Source organism: Eriocheir sinensis, chromosome 61, assembly GCF_024679095.1.
Source record: "Eriocheir sinensis breed Jianghai 21 chromosome 61, ASM2467909v1, whole genome shotgun sequence".
NCBI classification, from domain to species: Eukaryota; Metazoa; Arthropoda; class Malacostraca; order Decapoda; family Varunidae; genus Eriocheir; species Eriocheir sinensis.
The window spans coordinates 10,831,832-10,846,831 of record NC_066569.1 but is presented as its reverse complement, the minus strand read 5'-3'; the positions used below and the strand labels follow the sequence as shown (position 1 = coordinate 10,846,831).

The following is a 15,000-nucleotide window of genomic DNA, read 5'->3' as shown; positions in this document are numbered from 1 at the left end:
CACCTCCACACACACACACACCTCTCCCTCTACCATCACCACCACCACCCACCACCTCCACAGTCCACCATCATCACCTCCATTCACACGCATCTCCTCCACTCAAAGCCTCCACAGTCCACCATCATCACCTCCATTCACACAGTTCCCTCTTCTCTTCCACTCACTCACCACACACCTTCCCCCACATCACCATTCATCACCACCACCACCTCCACTCACCTCCTCTCACCTCCACAGCCCACCATGAGCAAGGAAATCACCATCACCAAGGTCGGGTCACGGCCCACGCGGCGCAGCGGAGGTGGAGGCGGAGTGGAGGTCATCAGCCTTGATGAGTCGCCCAAGAAGTCGGAAAACTCCACCTCCTCCAGTAAGAAGCGGACTCACAAGGACACCGTCGGGAACTCCACCAAGAAATCCCGAACCAGCAGCTAATGTGTTTGTGCGTGTGTGCGTCTGTGCGTGCGTGCGTGTAACCTGCTGCGGCGACGGTGGTAGTGGTGATTCTTGCGGTGGTGTTGACGGCAGGACAGGGCGGGTTGACAGCGGCCATGACCACGCCTGAGAGAGAAAGAGAGAGAGGGAGGGAGGGAGAGAAAAAAAGGGGGTAAGGGGTCGCTCAAGAGTTGCTGGTGTGGTGGTGTTGGTGGTGGTGTTGTCATCTCCGTTTTGACGATTCACACACCGACGCCAGGCCAAGGTGTGTGTGTGTGTGTGAGTGTGTGTGTGTTTTATTTAATTTGAAGGCACTGTGAGGCTGACTGTGTGTGTGTGTGTGTGTGTGTGTGTGTGTGTGTGTGTGTTGTGATGAGAGAGAGGCAGAACTATCACCACTTCACCACCACCACCATCATCACCACCAACACCAGTGAAGAAAGAAAGAAAATAAAGTTAAATAAAGATATAGAAAAGAAAGACTATGTTTGACTGACTGCCAGGAACGAAAGAAGGAAGGAAAAAGAAAAGGAAGGAAAAGAAGGGAGTTAGAAAGGATAGGAAGGAAAAAGAAAGGAATGAAGGAAGGAAAAAGAAAGAAAGGAAGGAAGGAAGGACAGACTGCCAAAGAAAATAACACTATAGTTGACTGACCAGCAGCACATTTGTACGAAAAAACACAAACAAACAAAAAACGGTGCGACCCGATACTCTCATTTCCCGGTAGTGACGAGGATGAACTATAAACAAACAAACACGGATGAACGGATGATGAAGACGGATGGGCGGATGACGAATGAAAGAAAATGAGGACGGAAGAAGTGGATGGCATATGGGGCTTTTGCATCCACCTCACCTCAAACTGTGTGTGTGTGTGTGTACCCCCACATCCACCACCACATCCAGCACCCACACACACTTACAGAAGGTAGTAGAAATCGAGGAACGGATGACCGGTGGATGACCAGAACCTGAAAAAAAAGAATGAGAATAAAGATTGGGTGACGAGATGGATGAGTGAGTGACAGATGAATGGGGATGGATTGCAACAGAGCGTCAAGTCATCCGTGAACTAGTGGAAAAACGGATTACCGGGCGGATGAAAGACAGGTTTATAGAAGGTTGTCATATGTGCAGTAGTGAATTAGTGAACCTCTCAGGCGGGTGACAGCCACATGGGTGCTCGACAACCAGCCAGAGGTGCGGAGAAGAGGAGGAGGAGGAGGAGGAGGAGGAAGAGGAAGTGAGAGTAGAGTTAGAGGAAGAGGAAGCAGAGAGAGAGAGAGGAAAAGAAGGAGGAGGAAGAGGAAGCAGAGAGAGAGAGTGAGGAAGAGAAGGAGGAGGAGGTAGAATGTGTGAGGAAGAGAGAGAGGAGGAGGAATATGTGAGGGTATGTGTTGGCATCTCTCTCTCCCTCCCCCTCTCTCTCTCTCTCGGCTTCCCCCTCCCTCTCTCTCTCGGCTTCCCCCTCCCTCTCCCCCCCTCGCTCGCTTGCTCTCTCATTCACTCCATTGACAAACTGTAATTATTATTTTCTAGGACAATTTTTCTATTTTTATTTATGTCACCGATGTTTCTTTAGTTCTTCCGTCAGTATTTTTTGTTCCCTCACCCACGAAGTAGCCGTTCTTTCTGTTCCCGCGGAGACCTGTGTGTGCGTGTGTGTGTGTGTCTATCCAACATATATATATATTGATTGGCAACCCTTTGTTTTTTCCTTCCGAATTGGCTTGGTTTATTTTTTTTGACTGGTAGAAGAGTTTGAGTGGAAGATTTTGATTGATGGTGGTGGAAGAGTTTGAGTGGAAGATTTTGATTGACGGTGTATGAAGAGTTTGAGTGGAAGATTTTGATTGATGGTGGTGGAAGAGTTTGAGTGGAAGACTTTGATTGACGGTGTATGAAGAGTTTGAGTGTAAGATTTTGATTGACGGTGGTGGAAGAGTTTGAGTGTAAGATTTTGATTGACGGTGGTGGAAGAGTTTGAGTGGAAGATTTTGATTGATGGTGGTGGAAGAGTTTGAGTGGAAGATTTTGATTGACGGTGGTGGAAGAGTTTGAGTGGAAGATTTCAACGGAGTGAGCGAGGAAGCGGAGTGTGGTTAAGTTGACGACTGGTTTGACGTTCACACACATACACACACATTAGTTAAACAAACATATGTACACACACATACCCATCTTATAAGTAACATACATACATACACACATACAAGTACAGATAGCTATATTATTATTAGTTGTACACACACACACACACACACACACACACACACACACACACAGTATCATCACTCTTGTCAGGTGTAAAAGAGAGAGAGAGAGAGAGAGAGAGAGAGAGAGAGAGAGAGAGAGAGAGAGAGAGAGAGAGAGAGAGAGAGAGAGAGACCAATAAGTCCACAAAAATCTCAGGTCAATCACTCAGTCAGTCCAGAAAGAGAGAGAGAGAGAGAGAAGATAAAGAGCAAAGGAGAGGAGAGAAAGAAGGAAAAGGGGAAGGGAATGAAGGAGAAGTGAAAGGTAACGGAGCAAGTCAGTCATTCAGGCATCCACACAGTCATCCACATAATTAGTCTATCCAGGCGTCCTCCATTCATCCACACAGTCATCCAGGCATCCACATACAGTAAGAAGGGAGGAAAGAGGAAGAAAAAACGAAGAAAAAACTAAATCATTGACTCAGATCCTCACAACCACCACCACAAAAATGGGTTCAGAATAAAAAACTAAATCATTGACTCAGATCCTTACCACCAGCACCACAAAAATGGCTTCAGAATGCAACACCACCACCACCACAACCACATCAGAGAGGAGAGAAGGAAGGAAGGAAGGGAGGAATACAATGAATAAAGGAAAGGGAATGAAGGAAAAGGAAGGATATGGAGGAAGAAGAAAGTAGAAAAACAAGAATAAATAAAGGAACTGAGGAAATAGAGGGAAATGGGATAAAGAAAGGAGAAAATATACAAATCTCAGGAAAGGAAAGGAAGGAAATAAAGGAAAGGGAATGAAAGAAACGAGAATATATAAAGAAATAGAGGGAAATGGGAAAAAAGAAAGAAAATATACAAATTTTAGGAAAGAAAAGGAAGAGAGAAAGAAAGCAACGAGAGTATATAAAGGAAAAAGAGGAAAAGAAAGAGAGTATGTGGGAAAAGGGGGGAGAGAGAGAGATAAAGAAACTCAGGAAATAAAGAAGAAACGAATGAAAAGGCAGACACAAATTTAATACAATCATACTCAGGAAATAAGAAAGAAAAGAGAAAGGAATAGGAGAACAGATATGATAAAACTCAGGAATTAAAAGAAAAAGAAGGAAAGGACAAAATATTCATAAAACTTCGTGTGAAAAGGAAGAAACAAAATAACTTCGTGTGAAAAGGAAGGAACAAAATAAAAAAAAGCAATGTGTGTGTGTTTGTGTGTGCGTGTGAAACTTTACAGAAAAAAAATAGGGAAAAAAGAGAGAGAGAGAACTTAGTGAAAGAAAGAGAGATCGAGAACATATAGTGAAAGAAAGAAAATAAAGAAGAAACAAAGTAAATCACGTCTAAAAGAAAGCCAGTTGATAAAGAGAGAAAAAAACACTTTTTAAAAACTATAATATTGCCACGAACTGATATATATAGTGTGTGTGTTTGTGTAGAGAGAGAGAGAGAGAGAGAAACAGAAAAAAACAATAGACAAGATGATAAAGAAGAAGAAGAAGAAGAAGAAAAATACCAAACCCAAACCAAACCAAAAATAAAAATAAAAACAAAAAAATAATAAAAAACAATAAAAAAATGAAAAAAATATGGACCGAGAGAAAAATCCGAAAAATCATCTTTATTTTTTGATCGCGGCGTCGGGTCGTCTAAATAGTAACGTTAAGGTTTGTACAGCGACGTAAATAAATATATATATACACTCAACATGACCTCGAGGGGGGGGTAAGGGGGTCACGGGGGGGTCACTCATGCAGCACCCCTTCCCTCTCCCTCCCTTCCCTTCACCCCCTTTGACCCCCCCCTCCCTCCCTCCCTCCCTTGACCTCTTACGTGACCTAGCCTTCCCACACCTCACTCTTCCGTCTCCGTTTCCTTATCCCACTTTGATATGAGAGAGGGAGTGAGTTGTCTGGCTCTCTCACCTACACACACACACACACACACACACACACACACACGTATACACACATCCAGGGAAGAAATATGATCAGGTTTAGAGCTCTTGTACACACACACACACACACACACACACACACACACACAGCAACCAGAGATCGACTATAGCAAGCTTGCTCTAATCGAAAGGGAAGGTAGAGATGCTGGCGATGACGAGTCCATCACACACACACACACACACACACACACAGAGGGGGGCCGAAGAGGGCAAGGGGGGCACCAGGGGGGGGCACGGGCGCCGGACACTGTAGGTTCCCTCGTACTCGACACAACACCTCGATGTATAAGACGCTGTAGGTAGGAACTTTAATTTTTTTCTTTCTGGAAGTGTTAAGTGTTGTAGCTACGATGTACGTATACACTTTTTTTAGGTGTCACACACCAATAAAATATTATTTAGAACCGAAATGTATTCCTTTCGCTCCTCTCTGGAAAGTAGAAACGTTTATCTATTTTTTATGTGCTGCCTATAATTATATTATATAGCTTGCTCCATGGATGACACAGTGCAGGCTGTTCAGGCGCGTGGAGAGAACACGGAGAGCTCGGAAGATTACCGCGGCCCCCACGTCGTAGTTAACAACGTCTCGCCGGGAAGTCCTACGGCGGACTGGTCGGCCCCACGGGCCACGGTGTTATGGACTCGCTCAGCACGAGTACAAGGCACATACACAGAGCCCCACGGAGGATACCCCGAATGAGGGCCGGGCATGACCTGGCCATTCTCAAGGTTTCATGTCTTGATCATTCATCGTTTCTTCATTAGTCTGATCACTGATCAGACTTCCAACATATGAGTTTATGGATCAAAAACACTGAAAATGCAGAAAGAGGGCGGGAGCACGGGCTGCAAAAAGGCGGCCCGTAGCAGGGAGCCGACAGACCGACTCTATCGGCGATCGAAATCTAGCCGACCAAGTCGGTCTATCGACGAGGACTGGTGTGTCTCTGTGCAGAAAGAGAAAAGCTGAGAAGATAATATGTTACAGAAAAAAATGCGTAGTCAATTTCAGACTGCTATACACAAAAAAAAAAAGTTAAAATATTGTTTGAAGATGATTAACACTTGCCTTCATTATTTGGAAATATATTTTGTAAATATGTAGTAATTAAAAAAAGAGGAATCTTATATTAGTTCTCTTCACTCAAGACGATTGTATATTATATAATTATATTTTCAATTTCCTTTAGTCTGCGAACCACAACGACTTCTCTAATAGAACAGTTTTAGGGGGCTCTCAATTATATGTCCAAAACTCCCACAAATCATCATAACAATTACGCTTCAGTGCAATAAGTGATACGTTACCATACGTACTCTTGTTAATGGAAATGTTGTTTTATTTATTGGAAAACGAGAGAAAATAAACGACTGCAAATATTATAAAAAAAACTTTTTTTTTTTTTTTAAAGCAGTTCCAACAACAGATATTTCAACTTTTCCTCCAGGGGTCGCGCTCCCCTTGGATATCACTAACGCCCCCGAGGGGACGCACCCCCCCGCTTAAGAACTACTAAGATAGAGCAAGCCGGCATGTGGAGGAAGACGAGTGTGTGCCTGGCAACAAGAGTGGAAGCAGTAATGGTGGTGGTGGTGGTTGCTGATACCCTCCCCCCGGACCACGCTACCACCACCACCGGCGCGCTCCACTTCGCCGCCACATTTTCCTATTACATATATTCCCTGTGATCGATCGATCCACCACACGCAGCGACGCACGCACGCACGCACGCGTCTGGGGGAGGCGGAGAGGGCGTGGGGGGGCGCGCGCGTGTACGTGTGTGTGTGTGTGTGTGTGTGTGTGTTTCAATTTTTTATTGCAGATAACATACGAATGGGGGTAGGGGGGAGAGGGGAAGCGGGCAGGGAAGGGATGAGGAGGAGAGGAAGCTGAGGGGGGAGTGAAGGATGGGGGGAGGGGGAAGGGGGACAGTGGGCAGGGAAAGAATGAAGCGGAGGAAGGATGGAATGAGGGGGCGGGGGGGAGTGAGCGGGTAAGGGCTGGGGTGGGTGTGGGTGAGTGGGCGGGGATGGAAGAGGCGGAGGAGGAGGAGGGTGGAGTGGGTCGGGGTGGATGGGGTGGAGGAGAGGGGAGGAAGGGGGGCGGTAATACAGGTGATCCATTCCAGACTGCTGACCCACCGTGACCATCTCCTTAGAACAGCTGGAGGTTTGGGTTTTAATATGTCTATTTAATCTATGGTCAGTTTAAGTCTATTAGAAGCTTCGTCTCTATCAGAACCACAAGAAACAAGTATAAAACGAGTGGTTAACGAGACAGGACTGAACGACTGTCAACGGGTGTAATTTTTCATTATAATATCTGTCTATTTAATCTATGGTCAGTTTAAGCCTATTAGAAGCCTCGTTTCTATCTGAACCACAAGAAACAAGTATAAAACGAGTGGTTAACGAGACTAGAACTGAACTACCGTGATTATCTCCTTACCATAGCTGTAATTCTTCGTTTAATATCTTTCTAGTCACTCTATGGTCATTTTCAGCGTATTGGGAGCTTCTTCTCTATCTGAACCACAAGAAACAAGTATAAAACGAGTGATTGACGAAACTAGAACTGAACCACATCTATAATTCTTCGTTTTAATATCTCTCAAGTCAATCTATGGTCAGTTTAAGTCTATGGGAAGCTTCGTCTCCATCAAAACCCCAAGAAAGATTAACAAAACACACGCTGACATCACTTCCCAACCACACAACCACTTAACTACCTCATTAGATCGTTAACCATGCAACCTACTTCCGCACACACGCATTATAAGACACTTTGGATTCTCACATCACTATTTCTAAAGGTTAAAGAGGGGGTCAAGGCATGGGTTCTAATGAGTGTTTTCTTAGGTTCATGGTATAGAAGAAGGGTCAAGGTACCACCCGTCATAAAACTACCCCTGGAAATGCCCAAAACTCCTATGAGAGCCTTGTCAAATAATGCGAACTCGGACTCTTCATCCTAAAGCACACAGCATCATCTATAACTCAGTAAAACCTTTCTTGCATGACTTACGCAGAAGATACCAGGCAGACAGATGCTGGGGGAAGGGAGGCTGAGAGATCGAGGCGTCCACCCATATACATCCTCCCCTTGCGGTGTTCCTCTTCACACTGATGGCGATGTTGAGTTGAATTGCCGGTCGGGAGTCTATAATGGCACTCCCTAATGTAGCTTTTCCTGGGTCTGTGGTCTTTGTCAGTCTGGGTCTTTGAGTGATAGTTTATTGTTGCAGGTAAACGACAAGGACGAAGGGAGGAACATGCCATCCCAACCCCCAGTGATTTTTACGTCTCCTCTTCCTTTCTTTTCTTTTCTCTTTTTTTTGCCAACAGTTATATAGTACTGTCTTTACTGCCTCCATTCCTGTGTTTCCATAATGAGCTCTTCCAATGGTGTCCTCTTCGTCCTGCTGGTATGGATGCTGCAGTGCGGGGATGCTGCTCCTCTCCTCGGGCAGTGCAAGATGAAGTGCACCAGCTCATCTCCACACATGATGCACGCCATACTCTCGTAGTTAAATCCCCCCTCCCTTGTTGTGCATTCATTCCTACCATTGTATCTTTTTAGTTTCATGGTACGTGCTGCCTCCACATGTATTACTAGTTGTATAATCACATTCTGCCCTGCCTGGGGGTTGGGATGGCATGTTCCTCCCTTCTCCCGTGTTATTTGCCTGCAACAATAAACTATCAATCAATCTTTTTCTATCTCTCATTTCAAGGATGGCGCTGATGCTTCACTGTTGTCGTACACTTCCTCTTGTCCTCCCATCTCTTCTCTCCAGGTTCTATATATTCTCAGGGTTGCTTTTTCTTGTTTCCACGTTTTTGTGTCCCGCTCTTCTTTATTTCTTGTTATTTCGTCGTTTGTTAGTGTGCCTCCTCTTATTCCCATCTTTTCATCCATTCATTCTTCTTGGTCTGCCCTAGCTATCATCTCTTCAACAACACTCTCTTGCAGTTCAGTCCCTTCCTCTCTCAAAACATACTGCACATATTTCAATTGTCCTTTCATATTCCTTGCTTTCATGCTCGATACTCCCACTCCTCTTAAATTAAAGCTGCTACCTAGGCATAACTTGGGGCTCCCCGTATCTTCCTGCACACACTGTTATCTATTCTTTGCAACCTGTCTATCTCTTGCTTTGTGAAATCTATTATATGTTGGCCCTATACAATATTGCTGGAAGAGCCACACATTTCCAGTATGTTTTTCCTATCAGTAATCTTGAGCAGCTCCTTGCCAAAACTTGGTAAGTCATATTTGCCATTCTGGTTGCTTTTTGTATCATATACTCTTTCTGTGCTTTAAATGAATTTCCGGTATCATTAATTATAATATATAGTACCTAGATTTTTCAGCTTATCCCTAACCTGTACCCCTGCTATCTCCTGTGGTTTGTCTTTCATATTAAATATTGATGTTATTTTTTGTTACTCATTTCTAGTCCGCATTCCCTTAATTCCTGCTTCACCTTCACCATTCACCACCTGCTCAATCACTGCGCCTCTGTATCTTCCACACTCCCCGCAAACAGCATTCCATCATCAGCAAAATACAGAGATGTTATATTGACGGTCTCATCTTTAAATCCCTTATCCAATTCTTCTAACTTCTGAATGACTTAATTTGTATGTAACTTAATCAAAGTATAGTTGAACCTGTACAGCCTTGCCTTATCCCACTGCTTACTGGCATCTCAAGGTCTTTCCCCTCATCCATCTTCACTCTGGTTATATCCACCTTGTACAGTTTAGTAATTATGTCCGTTGCTTTTTTTCATTTACCTCTTATTCCATTAACATTTTGATCATTACATATCCCTCTTGATGCTATCAAACGCTTTGGCAAAATCTATTGGTATGACTATTAGTGGCTTTCTTTTCCTGAATATCTTCTCTATACAGTACCTCAGGATTACGATGCTATTTTTCAAACGCTTTGGCAAAATCTATTGGTATGACTATTAGTGGCTTTCTTTTCTTGAATGTCTTCTCTATACAGCACCTCAGGATTACTATACCATTTTTCTACTCTACCTCCAGCTGTAAAGCCTGCCTGGTTGTCCTTTCCCCATCTATTCTTTTTTATATGTTCCTTAGACTCATCCGTACAATCTTTCTGTATTCTGCTACAACCTAATAAAGGCCCGTCCACACAATCGAGCTAACATTTCCCTTAATCGCAAGTTACGTCACTCGTTATTTAACAAGCATTGAATGTAAGCAAGTGTGTAAAGAGCAGCAGGAGTTCACCCCGAAAATGACATCAGAGAGAGAAGATGGAAAATAACATATGGGAGACCAAAATGGAGCCGGGGGGGGGTTATTTAGTACGGCTGCGAAGGGAAATCTGTCCCTCGTGTTAATGGCTTTCAAGAACACACTTATTTAGACGAACTGATGCATTGAACATGAAAATAACCCGCTTAATAAGGAAATAACTATGACAACGGAGGAGTAAGCCGCCAGGAAGGTGTTGTTCAGTACGGCGGCGAAGGGAAATCTGCCCCTCGTGTTAATGGCCTTCAAGAACACGCTTATTTAGATGAACTGATGCATTGAACATGAAAATAACCCGCTTAATAAAGAAATAACTAAGACAATGGAGGAGTAAGCCGCCAGGAAGGTGTTGTTCAGTACGGCGGCGAAGGGAAATCTGCCTCTCGCGTTAATGGCCTTCAAGAACACACTTATTTAAATGAACTGATGCATTGAACATGAAAATAACCCGCTTAATAAAGAAATAACTAAGACAACGGAGGAGTAAGCCTCCTGTTATTTTAATGCTGGTCAACGTTGCCAGATAGTCGTATTTAGCCTCATAATTACCGACTTCCAACCCCAAAACTATCTCCTGGGCCCTAATAACAAGATTCACTTATAATTATCGCTAAAACAGTTAATTCCTGATGTTTCTTGGCAATGGTTATGCGTCAGAAACCGGTAAATACTATGCTCTGAGTACGACAATTTGGCAACGGTGATACTGGTTGTCTCTTTTTTGTCTTATCTTCCTTCATCTCGTGTTTATCTTTTGTTTTGTTTCTTCATCATCTTTTTCTAGTCCGGTTTCTTGTGTATGATGGGGGGTGTCTGTTTTGATGGGGAAATGAAGGGGAGGAAGGGAGAAGATAAGGGAAGGGAAAGATTGAAGGATGAAGAGAAAGAAGGAAGGGAAAGGAAGGGAAAGAATGGAGGAGAGGATGGGAGATGAAGGGGAGGAATGGGAGGGAGGAGAAGAGAAGGGAAAGGAGAAAGGGAAGGGAAGGAAATGAGGAGATGAAGGGAAGGAAGGGGAGGGAGGAGAAGAGAAGGGAAAGGAGAAAGGGAAGGAAAGGAATGGAGGAGAGGAAGGGACATGAAAGGAAGGGAGGAGAAGATCGAGAAGGGAAAGGAGGAAGGGAAGGGAAGGAATAGAGGAGAGGAAGGGAAGGAAGGGAAGGAGAAGGGAAGGAGCGAAGGGATATGATGCAGAGAGAAAAGGAAAGGAAAGGAAGAAGGGAAGGAAAGAGAAATAAAGAGAAGGGAAGGGAAAGAAAGGGAAGCGAAGGGAAAGACGACAGAAAAGAAGGGAAACGGGTAAGGGTGATGAAGGGGAGGAAGGGAAGAGAGGAAAGACGAAAGGAAGGGAAATGGTGTAGAGAATAGGAAGAGGAATACATAGGAAGAATAATGATAATGGTACTTGGGAAGGGAAGGGAAGGGAAGGGAAGGGAAGGGAAGAGAAGGGAAGAGAAGGAAAAGAGAAAAAAGATATATTAGAGAAAATTAGAAACAGGAAAAGAAAGAAAAACAGGATAAAAACAGGAAAACAAACTGAGAAACAAGAAAACACAAAAAAAACACACAGGAAAGAGGAAAAACACGAGAGGAAAAACAGGAACGCACAAAAACACAGGAGGAAAAACAGAAAAAAAACAGGAAAGCACAAAAACAAAACAAAAACAGGAAAACAGAAAAAAAAAAAAAAAAAAAAAAAAAGGAAAGCACAAAAAAACAAAAACTGGAAAAAAAAATATGAGGAACTAACAATAATTCAAAATACCTTCCTAATAAAAATGAGTTTATTGATAAGACACGTATGGTACAAGAATCGGTCCATTGTTTGCTGCTCCTTATCCTTAGGCCTACTCTTATTAGCTTTACGTACGGCTCAGGATAAACGAACGAACGAACATACATAATAACGAGATTGAGGCGAAGGGGAGGGAACCAGGAGAATAATAATAATAATAATAATAATAATAATAAAATAATAATAATGGTACTTGGGGTGGGAAGGGAAGGGAAGGGAGGGGAGGGGAGAGGAAGGGAAGGGAAAGGAAGAGAGGGGAGGGGAAGGAAAGGGAAGGAAAGGGAAAGGAAGATAAGAGAAGGGAAGGGAAGGAAAAGAAAGGGAATAGAAGGGAAGGGGAGGAAATTGAAGGTAAGGGAATAATAATAATAATAATAATAATAATAATAAAATACATACACAGAATCTCACCCTTACACACACACATACACATTCATACATATACATGAACATAAGGGTTACATATCGAACTCAAAATGCAGTATAATAATTATAATCGTCAGTATACTCTATGAATTACAAATAGCTATATATATAACGCTTCTCCATAGGGCTTATAACGCTACACAAGTTACATACGGAATGGACCTTAAGTAAGTTCGCTCTATTTAAATATATATATATATAAAACACGAGACTCAGAAAGGCGCGAGACCTCCCTTAAAATATGTGTTATGGAAGAAAACGGGGAGTGGTGGGTGCTCTGTGGAGGACGAGGGGAGGGAAGGAGAAGAGGATGAGAGGAGGGACATCAGGAAGGGTTTATTGAGAGGGAGGGATGGAAGGGGAAGAGAAGGGAAGGAAAAGGAAGAGAAGGGATGGGATGGGAAAATAAGGAAAGGGAAGGGATGGGAAAGGAAGAGAAAGGAAGGGAAGGGAAGGCAAGGGAAGGGGAAGGGAGGAGAAAAATCTGGTATTCAGGAAGCTTTACAAGTGAGAGAGAGAGAGAGAGAGAGAGAGAGAGAGAGAGTCCAACGTTTACTTTCCATGTTGCAATGGTCATTAGCTACATGATGAATGTATTAGAAAGATATCATTCAGATTGAAGACAGCAGCCTCAGAGTCCTCAGATATATTAGCTACAATAATATATAAAGTCATATCATGCAGAGCCTGAGTTATAAAACAAAATAAAACAATAAAATGCAATAAAATCAAGCTTCATAATGAGATAATTGATAAAATCTGTACAGGTTGAGCTTGAGAGATAAAAGAAAATAAAACTATGTAAAAAAAAAGGAAATAGTTGGTTCTTATGGACTATTTTGTTCTATAACACACACACACACACACACACACACACAGTGAGGGCGCAGTGGTCACAGAAGATAAGGAAAGTGTTCTTAGAGAAAAACTGAAATTACAAGAAGAGGAAATTGCACGCCTCCCCCACCTTGAGGAGCCGCCTCAGATGATGTCACCCGAGGCAGCAGCCGGCAGGGAAGGCTACAGCCTCTATGGCCCCAAGCCTGATGCAACACAAAACGTGGCCAAAAAACTGCCAATTGATTTATCAGACCTAGAATATGAGCCTGACTACTACTACTACTATTATACTTATGCACCATTGGGCTCAAGAGAAGTCTGGTTCTGGAGTACTTGTGTTCTCACACTTGTGAACATCACAGTTGCACTTCAAACTGCAAGGGTTTCCATTCTTTCAGCAGGAGCATGTCCTCACAGCACAGCCTCCCTGGCACTTAACTCCCTATTGGAGTCCCGCCTTCCTGGAGATTTCTTCCGAGCAGATGCTGGATGTAATCTTCCCGATATATTTTTGAACAGATGAGTCTTCCGCCAGCCTGATCTTGCTTTTGGACCAAAAGCAAGATCCAGACTGGCGGAAAACTCCTCTGTTCAGAAAAATCAGGGAGATTAGATACAGAACATCCACTCAGAAGAAATCTCTAAGGAAAGCGGGACCCCACTAGAGAGGTAAGTGCATGTGCCAGGGAGGCTGTGCTGTGAAGAACACTCCTGCTCAAAGAATGAAAACCCTTACGGATACAAGTGTGGCGCCCACCACTGGAAGAACAGAACTACTCCACAGCCACGCTTCTCTTGATGGTGCATAAGTATAATAGAAGTAGCAGTAGTAGTAGAAGATTATTAAGGAAAATGATGAAAAGGAAAAGAAAGGAAAGATTGGAAAGGAAAGGGATGGAAGAGGAAGAAATAAAAAGAAAAGAAAGAAATGTGTGTGTGTGTGTGTGTGTGTGTGTGTGTGTGTGTGTGTGACCCATAAACAAACTTAGGCACTAATATAACCTCCTCCTCTTCCTCCTCCTCTTCTTCATCCTTCCTATCTTCTATACTTACATATGTACACTAATTCTGTGTGTGTGTGTGTGTGTGTGTGTGTGTGTGTTTATCAGGTTATCTATACAGGAGATGTGTGTGTGTATGTGTGTGTGTGTATACTTGTACTCTTGTTGTCATTATTATTACAATCATGTACGCATATACTAAATACTACGTTATACCTACACACACACACACACACACACACACATATACACACACACACACACACACACACACACACACACATGCTATATATAAGGCAACCAGCTCAACAGATATAACATCAATAATAATGATAATAATAATAATAATAATAATAATAGATAATAATTAATGAGATATAACTAACCTGACTTTAGATCTAGTTAAGTACATTGGTCTCTCTCTCTCTCTCTCTCTCTCTCTCTCTCTCTCTCTCTCTCTCTCAAGATAAGTATAAGGCCACCGACACACACCATATCAAGGCCACAAAGTAATGTTTCGTCGCGCTTATAGAAATTGAAGCTTGTCTGCACTCGTTTCCTTCGTACTGAAACACCAAAACAGGCGACTCATGATACGTACGTACAAACGGTTTATTTTCACTTCTATGTTTCGTCGGCTTATGTATAAAAAAGTCACCCAGGTTTCGGAATTGTGTCGTAACTCGTATGAAATTTGTACAAACTGTTTTCATCTACGAATTGTTGCTTTACGTATTGGAAATGTCACTCAGGTTTCGGAAAAGTGTTTCGTTACTCGTATAAAATTAGTACAAACTGTTTTCATCTACGAATTGTTAGTTTACGTACTGAAGATGTCACTGAGGTTTCGGAATTGCGTCATAACTCGTATAAAATCTGTAAAGACTGTTTTCATCCACGAACTGTTGCTTTACGTATTGGAAATGTCACTCAGGTTTCGGAATTGCGCCGTAACTCGTATAAAATCTGTAAAGACTGTTTTCATCCACAAACTGTTGCTTTACGTATTGGAAATGTCACTCTGGTTTTGGAATT

At 42.9% G+C, this 15,000-nt stretch overlaps 1 protein-coding gene and 1 long non-coding RNA gene across 13 annotated transcripts in view; both read left to right on the top strand.

Moving 5' to 3' along the window:
* LOC126986473 (MOG interacting and ectopic P-granules protein 1-like) overlaps positions 1-2,833 on the top strand; it is a 31,880-nt gene extending 29,047 nt beyond the window's left edge. For all 12 annotated transcript variants that reach the window (XM_050842690.1, XM_050842684.1, XM_050842689.1 and 9 more), the window contains one exon: positions 241-2,833. In XM_050842690.1, coding sequence (XP_050698647.1) covers positions 241-438 — 198 coding nt within the window. In that variant the 3' untranslated portion in view covers positions 439-2,833. The remainder of the gene's footprint in view (positions 1-240) is intronic.
* Positions 2,834-11,675: 8,842 nt separating this feature from the next.
* LOC126986472 (uncharacterized) overlaps positions 11,676-15,000 on the top strand; it is a 4,455-nt gene continuing 1,130 nt past the window's right edge. The window contains exon 1 of the long non-coding RNA XR_007739766.1: positions 11,676-15,000. This exon is cut by the window's right edge and continues 169 nt beyond it. This is a non-coding gene — a long non-coding RNA (uncharacterized LOC126986472).